The sequence below is a fragment of the Cladophialophora psammophila genome (genome assembly GCF_000585535.1).
Source record: "Cladophialophora psammophila CBS 110553 chromosome Unknown aczJe-supercont1.2, whole genome shotgun sequence".
Taxonomy (NCBI): domain Eukaryota; kingdom Fungi; phylum Ascomycota; class Eurotiomycetes; order Chaetothyriales; family Herpotrichiellaceae; genus Cladophialophora; species Cladophialophora psammophila.
The window spans coordinates 2234561-2250205 of record NW_006912923.1 but is presented as its reverse complement, the minus strand read 5'-3'; the positions used below and the strand labels follow the sequence as shown (position 1 = coordinate 2250205).

Sequence of the window (15645 nt, the reverse complement as noted above, 5' to 3'; positions counted from 1 at the left end):
TGCTGCACTGTTTGCTCCCTTTTGCGACCTCGTCGTCGCCTTCTCCAGCACCCTACACTCAAACAGCCGCTAACCACCCACCACCAACTCCTCACAGCCCGCTACCCACGCCATTGACGCGTTTTCACTGCGTCGGTGAGTCCAATTGCCCTCCAATTACCCACTGTCACTGCCAAAACACGCGTTTGGCGCGCCAATGCACTCACCCAAAACAATCCCAGTCTGCCTGCGCGCTGCGTCCCTTCTTTCACTTGCGCCATCCACCTTTGTTTCTCCATCACTGGCGCGGTTCTTTTGATTGTCTACCTTACCGTCTCTTTGCGCTTCTTACTGCTTTCCTCCCCAGCTCATAAATCACACCAGTCCCACCTCCCTCTCCCTCCCTTGGTCTTCAGTCTGTGCTGTACCATGGCTAAACAACGCATCGCGCAGTCAACCAATAAGACTGCAACCACTACCTCGAAACCGAAATCTTCCTTTTCCAAGGTCACCAAGTCTTCCACAACCAAGATGCCAAAGGCGAGCGGAAAAGCCACCAAGGCTAAGGGCCGTGGTGCCGAAAAGAAGAAGAAGGGTCCGTTTACACTCCTCTTGAAAGCTTGAGCCCAGCTGACTGTGGCGAAGACCCCAATGCTCCCAAGCGCGGTCTCTCTGCCTACATGTTCTTCGCCAATGAGCAGCGCGAGACCGTTCGCGAGGAGAACCCTGGCATTAGTTTTGGTACGCCTCGTTCCCTCCCCTCTGGCTCCATGACCAGATGTGCTTACAAGTCCCACAGGCCAGGTTGGCAAGGTGCTCGGTGACAAGTGGAAAGCCTTGAGCGACAAACAGCGCGAACCGTATGAGAAGAAGGCCGCTGCCGACAAGAAGCGATATGAAGACGAAAAGGCGAAATACAATGTGAGTGATTACTTCCCAGTTCATCAGACAGGAACATGCTCTAACACCCCATCAGGCTGGCGAAGACGACGACGATGAGGACTAAACGGTCTCGCGCCATCAGGCTTGACCACGGTTCCGATGCGACAACGTCAAAGTCCAGTCGAAGTTCTCTTTTTCTGTCATCATGTTTTCACTAGCAATGATCGGCTGGGAGGCAGGGGTTATGGGAGTCAGTTATGGACAAGGGTCGGTATGCTTCAGAAATGCAGCTTACAGCTGGAATCATCGAGCTTCAGAGATCAGGTCATGTTGTCGTTGTGAGGTGAAGCTCATCCATCATCATCATAACGATCACGAACCAGAAAGCTGAGCTGCAAACTTTGCACAAGCATACTCTGATTCTTGCTGTATACTAGCTTTTTATGCAATGCAATGTCTGGCAAAAAGATCCAACTGATGACTTGCTTTCCGTATTGTGTCTGTGAAGGTTGAATTATGCTCCGTGTTGAGCCGTCCGAGCCTTGACAGATGTTCTCCCGCCTTCTCTAAAAGACTTGACCACCTTCGAGGCTCCATCCGGGCGTAATTTTCTGGCATGTCAGCGAGTACCGAGCTTTGATGATCCTTCTGAGACTGGGGGTGGTCTCTGTATACTCGGTACACGCCTCGCATTTCGGCCCCCCCCCTTTTTTTTTCCCTCTACCAGTCTCTTTGGGCTTGGTCACAGGCACCAGCAAGGCGCATGTCACTCCCTTCCGACCTCATAAAAGGCCAAAATGACGGTTCCATTTCTCATCATCTTCTCTGTATACATCCCAATCTAGACAGTGTTCGGGGAGCCTAGATGCGGGCCCCTAGCGAATCATCTTCCAATCAATGTTCAGACAGGATCACTCTCTCGACGTCCACCATACAACTTTCAATGCGCCCCCCATAGCCAGACTTGCAATTTGTCGACCCGGGTGTTTTCCAGCAAGGCATCGGAACTCGTGCTGACACAAGACGCGAGCTACTCACAAACTTCAGGTAGGATGCAGCTGTTTTCAACAACCAAGTAGAACCACGTCGACCCGCATGAGAAGGCCTCGCTTCGCCGCCGCGAGTGTTGCTCCAGGAAAAAGGCTCAGCGACAGTGTTTGGATGCCCTAGCTTAGGCAGCAAAAACAATGCCTGCAGCATTATGCATCCGATCTGTCCACCTTTCTTCAGACACAGACACTGCCAGACTACGCCAAATTGTTCCCTCTCTCTCCTCCACAGGTTGAGAAATATGATGAATTTACCTCTCCGGGGGCCAAGGTCATTTAAAGCTGGTACAAACCATAACAGTGGCCACGGTGGACAGCCTAAGAGCTTGTGTTGCGACAGTTCATGCGCAAGCTGGATTGTGACAAATCGGCGTCGTGTCTAGGTATGCATCGGTCCCCTTCATCCATCGGCTTCGCCTGCTGTCCGCTTGACACGTCAAACGACTTGCATGAGGGTTTGCCTCCGCGCGTATTACGAGATTTCCCCAGTACCAGCCCGCTCCTCTCCTGAACCCGCATCTCAATTTCAGCACAAAAAGCTCGAAAGAGCCTCTCCACTGCATCTCGAGGTGATCTGGATTCCACTTCATCTTTCAGTCTGATCCCCAGGCGCGCATTCCCGGTCTATCATGCATGGATCTACTCCTACGAGAGGAGGCTGGGAGAGCCCAGGACATTGCGGAAATTCTCAGCACAATTCGGAGCAATGATCAGGACCACGAGCAGGACATCACCTTGGCGATCACGGGGCTGAACGGCTTGAGCTGGGCACTGCGGGAGCTCAACAATCAGATCGACGCCGTCAACGGGAAAGTCACCCCTGCTTTCGCAGGCGACTTGAAACTCCTTCAGCATAGTGTCGCCTTTACCCTTCAAGATGTATGGACCATCCTCGGCAAGTTACCGCGCGCTCCGGTCGCGACAGACTATCAAGATTGCTGGAAAGAAGTCGCCCGATATTGCATGAACATGGGAAAGCAGACCCTCCACACCCGGTTAGAGACGTACAAACTGTTCACCTATTCACTCTGCAAAATCCTCTCAAGGTATGGTAGAATCTATGGAGCCCTGATGTGGCTGTCGCTTAAGGGATTTTTTTGGTCAGGGAGTCCTTCAATCGGCGACGCCTTGAGGATTTGCGCCTCGAGATTTATGACCTACAGACCCTACAACGCGAAGACAGACGATTAATCCCAGCCTCAGAGACCTTTACGAGTCTTTCATTGGTGCCAGTCCAGCAAGGTCACTCGCTTCTCGCGTCGCCGTTAATTCGCATGGTACTGACGAGCAGCAGTCATCAGACCACTCCCGTCCCATGAACGAGTAAGACCAGAGCCGGTGAGACCAGAGCCGGTAAGACCGGAGCCTCTAAGACCAGAGCCTCAGCGACCAATGTCGCCAGCAACCTCCCATGACAGTTACGAAACATTCCAGCACCAAGCGGCTCCCAGTCCGCCACCCCTTTCCCCAGTCTCTCCTGGCCCTGGCTCACCCGTTACCACGTTTTCCACACTAAGTCATACATCAAGCGTTGACCCAGAAACCAATCACTGGGCGACCAAGATCTTTAACAATTTACCGAGTACTCCTCTTGACGTTGACCCGAATCCGTAAGGAGAGCGCCGTTGTTGCCCATTCAGACACTGACTTACCTCTCCGAATCAGGTCTTGCTGTTTCGGCGATGTGGATGCTAGGTACCGCAGGCGACCGGATCCGGAGTATGAAAGGATTCTTCAATTGTAAGGGTTGCTATTTTTGGGAGGGGGGAAGATAGAAGATTGACTCTGACCAGAAAATTCCCCGGCGGACTGAGGACGAAATACTTCTGGCGTGCTCGCGACTACCGCACCAAAATTGTCTGCGAATGGTACGACAATCGAAAGAACCCTCGACTGTCTTGCTTCCCGCTCAGCGAATTGCACATACGCCGGTCGGGCTCATCGCTGTACCTTTGCTGTCCTACAGTTCGTGGTGCTAGCACCTGTTGGACCAGCCTCAACTTCACTTCATACGAATGTCAGTTCTCGAGGCCTTCTGGGGAGAAATGTCGCTGATCATCTCAGGGCTTGTCATCTTCCATTGTACCTTCCTATCGCTGCGTTCTCACGACAGCACGTCGCGCTTTCGCAACATCGACCATGACCTGGATGGCGAGGTCCTCAATTTTGCTGGGTGAGCTACTCAGATGCGCGGCTGCCAATGAGCTCAAAGGCTGATTTAACCAGGGCAATTCGGGACGGTGGTTACCGTCATGTGCTTCGATTGTACCGTGACAAGGGTACCGACGCCGTCCGACTTGAAGCATCTGTCCTCGACAAAGAAATGAAGGAGTAAGTGAATGCTGTCGCACCCGGATTTTCAATAGCTGAGTCCTGCAGCAGCACGCCCATCTGGACGGCGTTTATCACACACAAAATCACCTCGCCTACCTGGTTTCGTTGGTCTAAGAATAGCTCCACGGTATACCTTGCTGAACTTCAACGACATGTCTTTTCTTCCGAGTATTCACCCCATGTCCGCGCAAATGGCGAGCATCTTCTTGATTTCGAAGTCTTCACAGGTAGGTCTTCGCAAAACTTCGCTCCACACTAGTTAGTGGCTCACTGGCTTCACACAGATGCCGAAGACTTTGTGAAGACGCTCAAAGACTTGCGCGAGGACATTCGCAGACCGAAGCCGGTCAAGAACGTACGACTCCCTGCGTGATGACCTAACGATTTTAATGACTAACGACACTGACGATGAAACGGGCGGACATCTGATTTGGGCTTTTCGACCATGCGGCAAAACGGAGGCTTAGTGCCCTTGGATACCCCCTGCTCCTTACCCTTCTTGCCATGTATTCTCTGCTCAGTTTGTTGCTTTCAAAATTTCTGCTTGATGACCTTGTTTTGCTCAAGGCGGAAAAGAGACTAACTGGTCGAGGGACGCCCACAATTCTGTGGTTTTTTTTTTTGCTGCTTGCCTGTTCGTTGGTTTGAGTGGTTTCTCATTTCAAGCGAAAAGTCGACACGCCGATGCTTGCGATCTTGCTGAGCCCCAAAGTTCGTACATTCCCTCAGCAGCATTGGCCCTTGGGCTCAAATTAAAAACTCATATAACTACCTCTACGGAGTATATATCTCAATGATGTGCTGTTGCTTCCTAGTCAAGGTAAAGTACGTCTATGCGTCGGCGTAGGTGCCGAGCGGAACGCCTTGTCCGGCCAGATTCCGCGAATCGTTTAGCCGACGGGATTCTTTCCAAGGACAATTGGAGAGAGATGTCCCTCGGGCCTCTCCACCTTAATCCTTGCCGTTTGTTCTATATCCGATTGATCTTCGCGTCATTTGCGTACATCGGACATTAGCCTTCGCACCAGAACTATCTCCAATTCCTCCCTGTTATTAGCCAGTATCAGGGACCATGAAGGAACCATGGCTCTTCTCCTTTCGTTGTTCGATGCTGTTTGCAGCTTTGAAGTTGCGGCTGTTCCATCATGTCGCCGCCAGAAGTGCGTCCTTCGGGGACTAAGGAAGCGCTGAGCCTCGAGTCACCAACGGAGACGGTCGCCCCAGATGGCGACCCGAGATCCAAAAGGACGATCCTCCAGATGGTGTACGACTGCCTCACATATGTGCCACCGAGGTGTCGTTATGACCCTGAGAGGCCGTTTCAGTTCTCAATGGCGTTGAATGTGCTCTTTGGTAGGGAAGAACTCTGGCCTTGGGACAAGACGACATGAATTGACAATCTGTGCCTCCAAGCATTCGCTGGTTGCTTCACCGTGGCAAACCTCTACTACACCCATCCGATCCTCAATCTCCTCGCAGACGACTTCCACGTCACCGACGAGCAATCTTCCTATATTCCGACTCTAGCCCAGGCCGGGTATGCTGGCGGATTGTTGTTCTTGTGTCCATTGGGGGATCTACTCAAGAGGAGGCCCTTTGTGCTTTGGCTGGTTTGGTTCACTGCTACATTATGGTGCGTCGAGAGAAACTTTGTAAAAACGACGCATAATGGACTGACGTTCATTACAGGATTGGCCTCTGTGTGACCAAGTCCTTTGCTGCTTTTGGTGTCATCACCTTCATCACAAGTGTGACGACTGTAACGCCTCAATTGATGCTGCCACTCGTCGGTGATATGGCTCCACCTCATCGGCGGTCAACATCCCTCTCAATTGTCGTTTCGGGCATGCTATTGGGTATGCTGATCGCCCGGCTGTTGTCTGGTGTTGTCGCTAAATTTATCGGGTGGCGCTACATCTACTGGATATCATTTGGATTGCAATACTTCATCCTGGGATTGTTGTACCTGTTCATGCCGGATTATCCTCCGACAAATCCTGGCGAGAATACCTGGAAGAAGTACCCGGCGCTATTGTGGGATATTGTGAGACTCGTGGTCAAGTATCCTGTACTGGTCCAAGCATGTCTAGTTGGAATGTTCACGGCGACGACCTTCACCAGTTTCTGGACAACCCTTACCTTCCTCCTTGCCGGTCCACCATACCACTACAGTTCCTTAGTCATCGGTCTCTTCGCTTTGATCGGAATTGGCAGCATGACCTGGGGTCCCATCTTCGCCAGAACAGTCATGGAGAAACATCAACCCCTCTTCTCAATCATCATTGGCGAAATGATCTGCTTGATGGGCGTGGTGGTTGGTACATATACCGGCAAATTTACAGTAGCTGGTCCCGTCATTCAGGCAATTGGGATCGATATCGGACTGCAAACCAGCCAGATCGCTAACCGGACTGCGATTTATGGGGTCGCGCCTAAGGCGAGAAACCGGGTCAATACGGCTTACATGGTCAGCGTTTTCGTGGGACAACTGATCGGCACTGCTGTTGGGAATTCGCTTTATGCGGATGGCGGTTGGATCTCCTCTGGGTCGGCAAGCGTCGGCTTTATTTCCGCGGCGTTGCTTGTTTGCTTCCTGCGCGGTCCACATGAGCATGGATGGATAGGCTGGCGAGGAGGATATAACATGCGTAAAGAAATACCAAAGAACCCTGAAAAAAGCGCAAATGACACGGAGGCTATCCAGGTCCAGGAACCACCGAAACCATCAAGCGAGGAGAATGCAAAAGAAGCTGGTCAAGCAGAGAAGGAAGTTGAGGTGCACGCTCACAATGAGAACCACGGAAACGACCACAGTTCTCGATCTTCGCAACGTACCCTCAGTGAAGAGATCCTGCCGTATAGGGAGAAGGAGTAAGTGGGCAAGATCAAAGTCATTGTGCGACGAAACGTCGAGACCGCGTACCGTCAAGCAACTTCTGATCACAGAGGAGCTGAGACACGAAATGCCCACGTGGGATCGCATTTTGACGCCAACGCGCCTCGGCGTCTGGGTTTCCGTGCCCGAAGTTTCAACAGACGGACAACACCTCCCGGATCACTGCCAGCGTGCCCGAGCGAGGCTTATGGTAATCTACTCAGCCGCAAAAATGCCGCTTTATGCAGGCCGTATACATTGAGCGGCCTTCTGGGAACCGACGATCCACCAGAAGGTAATCGCATTCACCGCTTTCTAGATGGAGGACATGCAGCACTTCATACTTGCCCGATCATGACAAGTCAACGGAATTCCCCAGCGTCGAGAGCTCCCTCAATCCCTCAATGCCAGCACAATGGGGTCGCTCTCTGAAGCCCTATGATGGGGTCGAAATCAACAGGAGTTTGAGCTGCGTATAGATTTTTCTTCGGGGTCGATGGCGGTCTTGTTCTCGCAAATCTGCAAAAAAAAACGGGCGCGAGACACATCGCCCGTGCGAGCAGGAGTCTCGCTCGAAGGGATTTGAGTGGTACAAAAAGTTCTATAAATGAGAAGATGGCTACCCCTTTATTTCCTCCACAATGTTGTGCCAGGTGCCCGTGCACATTCCTCGCAAGGCTCGCGCTGGAATTTGTTCCAAGCTTCCTACAAAACGCCTTCATTATGGCCGTGCCTCTCCTTTTTGGCGTGCTCGTTGACGCACAGCGGTCTCCTTGCTATTGCCGATCATGGCAGTCCATTCCTTTTCCATTCGCAACGGCGCTTGTCACACAGTCCTTGCGTGTTTCGTGTACTTTCATTATTCTTTTGCGCTTACGAGCTCAGTTTATCAGTTGGATTCGGAGTATTCGGGCGCGAATTTCTTCCAAGGCTGGGACTTTTATACAGTGAGCAGCCAGATCGCAGGCGAACCCCCCCGAAGATACTGACGCGAGATAGGGTGGCGATCCTACTGGAGGATTTGTAACGTGGGTGAAATCGAAAGGAATAGACAAGGGGCGAAGCCTAACAACAGAACAGATATTATAGCCAGAGCTCTGCCCAACTCATGGGCATGATCAATGCCAGCGACAGCTCACCCATCTACATTGGCTCCGACTACAACACCGTGATCGGATCGACCCAAGCAGCAGGCAGACCTAGCGTCCGAATTTCCACGCAAAGATCATGGACCCATGGATTGTTTATCGGAGATTTCAATCATGCCCCAGGAGGAGTTTGTGGAAGCTGGCCAGCATGTACGTGCCTGATATGGTGGGAAATAGATCGTGCACTAATCAACTACAGTTTGGACATTGGGACCAAACTGGCCTTACAACGGGGAAATCGACATCATGGAAGGGGCAAACCTGGTCAACTACAATGCTGCGACATTGCATACGTGTGTTGATGCCTTTTGACAGCGAAGGGGAACGTGGTTAATGGATGGATTAGGAACCCCAACTGCACGATTGCTGGTGACAGCAGAACCATGACAGGCCAACTGAACAACAACAACTGCGCTTACTATGTAAGTAGCTTGGTCTTCCACTGGTGGAAGTTACTGACGGTGCCATAGCCTGGCTACAACGTCGGCTGCGGGATACGCGACACTCGATCAACCAGCTATGGTGCAGGCTTCAACGCAATTGGCGGTGGTATTTACGCGATGCAATGGACCTCCGACTACATCAGTGTATGGTTTTTCCCGAAAGGCTCGATCCCAAGCGATATCACCAACAAGGCTCCCAATCCTTCCTCTTGGGGTCTCCCAATGGCAAATATGCAAGGCTCGTGTGTCATCGACCAGCATTTTCAGGCCCACAAGGTCATCTTGAACAATGCATTTTGCGGAGAATATGCAGGAGCGACCAGTGTGTGGAACTCGACGACAAACTCTTGCGCCACGTACACGGGATATTCCACTTGCAACGCATATGTGGCGGCTCAGCCTGCGGCTTTCCAGCAATCGTACGTGTCGCAGAGCCTTCGTTGAATACGAACCTGACACTAACCCATCAATAGTTATTGGAGCATAAATTCGATTCGCGTATATCAGCTGGTCGATCCCAGTGCCAATGCAAGCTCTACAAGCACTGCATACATTGCAAGTCATCAACCCACTCAATCAAGCACGTCAACGATTTCGCCCCAGACTCCGGTACCGACAACAAGCCTATGCCCCACGTACAACTTCACCGTCGTCCAATCCAGCAATTTCAAATACGAAATTGAATGTGGAGTCAATATCGGCGGATCCGATATTGGTCGACCATATCCCAGCTATCAAGTCACCTCGTTTGAAGACTGCGTGGCTGGATGTAGCTATTGGAATACTTATAACAGTACCAACATTTGCGGCGGCGTTACATACCAAGTCAGCAACAAAGCATGCTACTGGAAGCGAAACATTGGAAGCACTCCGGCTGATCCCAGTTTCAACAGCGCCAGGCTCATCTACTATGCCTATCCACAGGTGACTGACGATCCCCGACAGCAAACATCAAGCAGCAGCAGCACATCATATGTTGCGACTTCGGTCACGCCCCAATATTACGTCGCCCCAGGAGCTGCGACGTCGACATCATTCTCGCTGATCTCAGAGACACCAACGTCGAGCTTTACGGACGGTGTTCCCCTGGGTGGGAGCACGACCGATGATACTTCACCCACCATGTCGATTGTTTCGACAACAATAGTGACAACGACGGGAAGCAGCTCTCTCACTACGTCGACGTCGATAGCGAGCCAGACTTTGTCAAGCACCTTTTCAAGCTCAGGGTCGCGTACCGGGTCTACAGGCAGTAGAACGCCAGCCTCATTGCCCGAATCATCGACTTCAAGCCTGCCGATGGTGCCATCCACGAATTTGCCGCCTTCTTCTTCTTCTGTGGCAGCAACATCGACAAGAACTACTGCGGCGACATCAACAAGTGGACAGCTTTCCCCTTCGAGCTCAGTATTGTCAAGCTCGTCATCTCTTTCTTCAAGGCAAACCACGGTCGTTAGTACTTCGAATCCAACCTCCACCTCAGCGTCGCCCTCGTCGACAACATCAATCCATTCATCCTCTGCTGTGTCCCCATCTTCGACTTCTAGCGCATCTTCTGTCACGTCTCAGGTTCAGTCTCGTCCTCTGTCTCCGTCAACGAGTCTTACGACGGTGTCCACCCCCAGTTCAACATCACCCAGCGGGAGTCACCTTAGCACGAGCGCGGTCACCCCAGTCGTCTCTTCCACCTCTGTTCCGGCTTCATCGCCTCCCCCTTCATTCACTATCTCTTCATTAATCCCGCCCCCGCCGTCTTCAACAGTCTCCTTAGGACCTTCGACATCTTCTCCCACCAGTAGCCCGACAACGCCAACAAGCAGCTTTATAGCCTCGGAATCCACGTCGCTGTCTCCCACACCTCTACCTTCATCAACGTCTATCTCTCCCTCTACGGTGTTCTCCTCCACAATATCGACTTCACAGTTTGTGGTCAGCAGCAGCTCCTCCGCCTCACTCAGCTCTCTCGGCTCTTCAACTGCCGTCTTGGTCTCAACAACAGGATCAACAACATCCACTACGACAGATACTCTCCCCGGCCCAGCCCAAGTTTCCTCCTTTACCTTTTCAGGCTGTCTCGGACCGCGGCCGGACACTGCGTTTGCCAACAGCTTTACACTGGTTGAAGACTCTCCCCTCATGTCCATTGAGAAATGTGTGAATGACTGCTCTTTGAACATATATGCCGGCCTCTATGATACGTAAGTTTTGAGCGTTTTCCATTTTATATGAGTTGATTCCCTTTGCCCGCTTGAGTGAGAGGTGTTTTGTTCACGCTGTTGTCCTACCGCCTCCTGCCCTAGTTTTGAGTTTTGCTAGAGGTTTCATAGAATACTAACAACATCCCCGTCACGCTTCCCAGCCGATGCTACTGTTCCTCCTACTCCCTACCTCTCGACATCCCGTCCTCGAAGGACTTTATCCAGTACCCGGATTCCGCATGCAACACCACGTGCCCCGGCAATCCAGCGCAAAAATGCGGTGGCCTTGTCCAGCTACCTCCCCCGCCTCGAATCGGCGGGAGACAACTCGCGGATGCGACTGGGCAGATCATCCTGTTGACGATGTATAACAACACGGGTGTTGATGCGAGTGTTTCTTTTTCCTCCTCTCCAGTGATGACGACAACAATAGCAATATCGTCCATGACAGCATCAAGCGGCGGAAGCACGAGTGCGAGTGTGAGTGTTAGCGTAAGCGTTTCAGAGACGACACCACCGGCCCTAACAACCACGACAACGACAAGTTCATCTTTCTCGCTCTCTCACTCAGGGATTGCCATGTCAACTACCTCGTCCTCTTCCTCATCGCATACTCTAACCCTCTCACCAACAGCAATCTCCACGACATACACCACCATCTGCCCCTTGCACCCAATCTCCTGCCCCGTACGGACAGAAACCTGTCTCACGACCACCATCACGGTCTTGCAGTGCGGGTGTTCTGAGATGCCGTCGGCGGCGGTGCCGATGACCACGACCGTCGTTCAAGCATGCTCACCGTTGTCTCCTGCAGTAGGCGGGGGCCAAGGGGGAGGCGGCGGAGAGGAAATCATGACGACCCTCACGGTTCCGTGCTCGCAGTCCATCTCCGCCCTCGAGTCCGCCCTCTCCTCGTGGTCATCGTCCGCTGCATTATTCGCCCAGGCCACCGCGACCGCGTACGCATATGTAGAAGCCACAGCCACGGCAGCCTCCGGAGCAGCAGCAGCAGCAGCAGGAGCGGGAGGAGAAACAGAAAACACCAATTCACACGGCTATGTGCCGTACAGCTTCCCCATCTCGTTCCCCATGACCACCACCGCTCCAGAAAACAAGGTGACGAAAAGCCTTGTCCTCGCCACCGCCAAATTCAACTTCTCTGTCCCCTTGGCGAATATGAAGACCGCGCAGGAGGCCAAGAACGTCACGGTCATGCCCGTCGCGCTTTCTGCCATGTCGAAATCCACATCCACATCTCCGTCCGTGTCTATGTCTATGTCAATGAGAAGTACGCCGCCCTCCGGGGCTGGGGCGGGGGCGGGAGGCGGAATGGCGATCTTGGGCGCCGGCGAGGCGAAGTCGGCTGCGTCGTCGGGGTCTTCTAGAGCGGGACCGGGTCAGGGTCAGGCTTGGGTCGTAGTGCATGTCTCCTTCGTTATCCTCTTTCATTGTTTTGCTTCTTCTTCCTTCTTCTCTGTCCGATCTGTTCGGTTTGGTTTAGTTTGAGTCTTGAATCGTGAGTCTTGAGCCCGCGTGTGTGGCTCGACAGTGTCGAGTATTGAGTGTTGAGTCTTGGAATCTTGAAAGCTTGAGAATCTGGAGAATCTGGCTGTCATATGGAGCATTATTGGGTTGGGATTTATTTCACTTCGATCTCGATCTGAACTGGATTTTGAATACCAAGCCAAGTCAAGTCAAGTCTCTCAAGTCCGGGTTTCAATCTGTCGTCTTCCCGGTTAGTTAGTTGCCTGGTACTCGTCCGTTTTATCTACCTCCTATCTGGCACCGGTGTAGTGCCTACCCTCACGTATGTACCCTACGTACCGAGCTATTAGAAATCTAGGATGAGTAGGAAGTGCGCATGATAAGACCGAGATACTACTCCAAGTCCACAACAATCGATGTCGGATGTCCTCTTTTTTTGTTGGAAATTTTTTTTTGAATTCATGTCAATTCAATTCAGTCCGAAACCCTGCCTAGGTACCCACCAAGTAGGTGTTCTTTTGGTAGGTATTACATATCTATCCTATGAGACGCATACCAAGTCGTCCCACTGTTTCCCGCCCGAGTTTTCATGTGTTCGTTCATCAGCTCATCAGGTTCATTTATTGACCCCCTTTCAGCCCATTCCAGCCCAGGAAGTCCATTTGCCACGGTCATATCATCATATTCGGCAATAAGTGCAGCTTTCATTGAACCTTGATCCCACAGTAGTGTAATAGATCACCTAAAAGACCCTTCGCTCGCCAAAATCTGCAGTGTTGACAAAGTGAGCAATACCAGGACTTTGTTCGCCTCGTTCTTCTCATTCCTCGCAGGACATCGGAAGCCAAATTCAGATCCAAATGAGACAAGAGGGCACCAAGTAGATCCGCAGATTGCCTCCCTATCGCCTTCCCGCCAGCGAAGCCGCCACTGGCCCAACCCTGACGTATTGTCAAGGTCATTGTATGTCGATGAGAAAATACGCGCCTGAGCACACCTATCGGTAGTCGTACTTGGACCAGCCTTCGATGTGCCCTTAACCGCTGGCGAACTTCCTTCTATGGCGTCCACCACAACAATCGATCTCGACGGCACATTCTCCAGCCATATCATCCCTCTCATGGGGCCTTGCACGGCACCAAACTTTGATCTCCCTCATGCTGTGTCTCCCGGCTGCAAGGAGCAGAGGTTGGATCTTGCTCTCCCACTCCCCGACTTTGAGGTCGAGTTGTCTTGGGCCCGTGGTTTTGGAGGCAAAGATGATCTTCCAGGCTTTGATGAGAAAGCGGCAGATGTCCTTGTGCGTAGACGGAGGTTGTAGAAAGACGAATCCGTCCTGTATGTGAGGCCCCAAGTCTAGGTCTCCTGTCTCGATTCTGAAAGGCTTGGCTTCCTCGAATTCAATGTCGCCATGGCATCCACTGGGAAGGCTGACATCATCCAATGGAGGTGTTTGGTCATCGTCCACCAGATGACCGGATTGTTCGATGTTGGAATCCGAAGCGAATTGATTTTGAGCACGTCTCCGCAACCATCGCATACCGCTATCCAAATAAATTTGGATCTTGTCAAGGTTGAATCTGTGAAGCTCATCTAACGTCCCCTCATAGTCCTCGATCCCGAGGTACCGTGAGGTTCTATTGAGATCGATCGTGAGTACCCTCAGGCGGGGACATGACTCTCGAACGGACCGAAGTTCCTCTACAGAGAAAGGATCTCGAAGAGAAAGACCATCGGGATCTTCACGCTCGTGAAGTTGGAGCTCCTCGAGGGTGGCTCCATGCTGATTGAGGATGGTAGAGAGCGGCACTTTGCCTCTCCATGACCAGACACTCAAAGTCAACAAAGGCGGGCATGTGGCAATATAGTGCTCCGCTGCAGTGGCAAGTCGTTGGATGCGAAGCCGACCGAAGAGGGGGCTATCAGAACCGAAATTGATACTGAGACTTTTTAGATTCGTCAATACTTGGGATGCGCGCTCAAAAAATGACGCATGGACAAGACCTCTGCTGCACTTCAAGCTCTTTAAGGACGCAAAGTTGACGTACTGCGACCAGTAGTCGAGGCATCCACTAGACACTTCCCAACCATCCAATGTCAGGTGGCAAAGTGACGAACTCGGCGTCCTCTGAGCCTGTGGCAACCAGGATTCGAAATTGGATTGGAGGGAGGCGATCTCAGAGCCCACAGAGCCCCCCAGCCTTATTTCGGGAGAGATTAGAGAGGCGAATTTCAGGTTTGGTGCCGAACACAGCATCATCTGGAAAATCATGGTGTCTTCAATATATGTGGCTGACGTGGTAATCATCGAAAACGTGCTCAGGAAGGTCGCTGTCGACAGGGCTTTCTCCGATTCCAGTGGCCGGTTCTCTTTTTCCAGTCTTTTGGCACGATGGAGCTCCATTTTGACGTTTGGTTGATAGGCCTGCAAGGTCTGGATGAACTCCGCCGTGGGTAGACAGCCGACCTGCCAGACCAGCGTCTTCAAGTTGCCGATATTCTGGACGACAGTCTTCAATCGATTAATGTTGGCGTAAGTTTCTTCTACGGCAGTTTCTGAATACCGTTCGGGGCGTAGTACAAGTCTAGCGCCTCCGCGGACAGTGAGATGTCGCAAGCCCTGGAGGAGTTCGGGGGTCTCCCATTCTTCTTGTTTGCGGCCGGCCCAATCAACCCAGTGGCCAAGCTTTTGATCCCAGTGAACGGTGAGGCGACGGTAACGCACGAGCTTGACCACATGATTGAGATGTTTGCAGGTTTGGGCGACGCCAGCGGTGGTATGAGGGGATTCATCGTCAACGTATTCGAGGATATTCGTAAGGACTTCAGCCTCGAGGCAGAGAATCTTTGGGTTAACCATTGCTGATGTGCTGCATGGATCAGAAGTAGGTAAGTGAACTCATGGAAACAGCAGAGTGAAAGGGTCGTCCAGGAGGTAAGAGGTTGGCAGAGAGGACGGAACGCGGTCATATCAAGATGGGAACGATCGAGGCAGGCAACTTTGAGGCTGAGGTGAAGACAAGGCATAAGGAGCGGGGTTGTCGGACGTGCTCTGACTCGCCTGACACGGTGGACGCGACACAGTGCGCCAAGTCACGTGACCTTTGGAATTTCCTATGGACTTGATGAGCCTCGCAGGCCTCGCTAGTGGCGAGTACTCGTACTGGGTACACTGTATCAGTCCTCAGGCAGTTTTAACATGTCTCAGGTCTATCTAGCTTCTACGTGGAATCTGAATCAATGTCCGCTCTA

At 52.0% G+C, this 15645-nt stretch overlaps 5 protein-coding genes across 5 annotated transcripts; 4 read left to right on the top strand and 1 right to left on the bottom strand.

Annotated features, from left to right (window-relative positions):
* Positions 1 to 408: 408 nt before the first annotated feature.
* A1O5_02172 (high mobility group protein B1) lies at positions 409 to 985 on the top strand (the record flags this gene model as incomplete). Its single annotated transcript, XM_007742788.1, has 4 exons — positions 409 to 574; positions 625 to 720; positions 779 to 900; positions 956 to 985. The coding sequence occupies 4 exons, from the start codon at positions 409 to 411 to the stop codon at positions 983 to 985; spliced, it is 414 nt and encodes a 137-aa protein (XP_007740978.1).
* Positions 986 to 2543: 1558 nt separating this feature from the next.
* On the top strand, positions 2544 to 4617 carry A1O5_02171 (uncharacterized protein; the record flags this gene model as incomplete). Its single annotated transcript, XM_007742787.1, has 9 exons — positions 2544 to 2956; positions 3016 to 3152; positions 3205 to 3520; positions 3576 to 3650; positions 3704 to 3927; positions 3975 to 4083; positions 4137 to 4241; positions 4293 to 4471; positions 4529 to 4617. The coding sequence occupies 9 exons, from the start codon at positions 2544 to 2546 to the stop codon at positions 4615 to 4617; spliced, it is 1647 nt and encodes a 548-aa protein (XP_007740977.1).
* A 772-nt stretch (positions 4618 to 5389) lies between these two features.
* Positions 5390 to 7119, top strand: A1O5_02170 (uncharacterized protein; the record flags this gene model as incomplete). Its single annotated transcript, XM_007742786.1, has 3 exons — positions 5390 to 5597; positions 5658 to 5877; positions 5934 to 7119. 3 exons carry the CDS (start codon positions 5390 to 5392, stop codon positions 7117 to 7119), a joined length of 1614 nt encoding a protein of 537 aa, XP_007740976.1.
* A 1108-nt stretch (positions 7120 to 8227) lies between these two features.
* Positions 8228 to 10167, top strand: A1O5_02169 (uncharacterized protein; the record flags this gene model as incomplete). The annotated part of the gene is made up of 6 exons (XM_007742785.1): positions 8228 to 8417; positions 8467 to 8560; positions 8614 to 8689; positions 8738 to 9129; positions 9184 to 9856; positions 9967 to 10167. 6 exons carry the CDS (start codon positions 8228 to 8230, stop codon positions 10165 to 10167), a joined length of 1626 nt encoding a protein of 541 aa, XP_007740975.1.
* Positions 10168 to 13429: 3262 nt separating this feature from the next.
* On the bottom strand, positions 13430 to 15253 carry A1O5_02168 (uncharacterized protein; the record flags this gene model as incomplete). The annotated part of the gene is made up of 1 exon (XM_007742784.1): positions 13430 to 15253. The coding sequence occupies one exon, from the start codon at positions 15251 to 15253 to the stop codon at positions 13430 to 13432; it is 1824 nt and encodes a 607-aa protein (XP_007740974.1).
* Between the last annotated feature and the right edge of the window lie 392 nt (positions 15254 to 15645).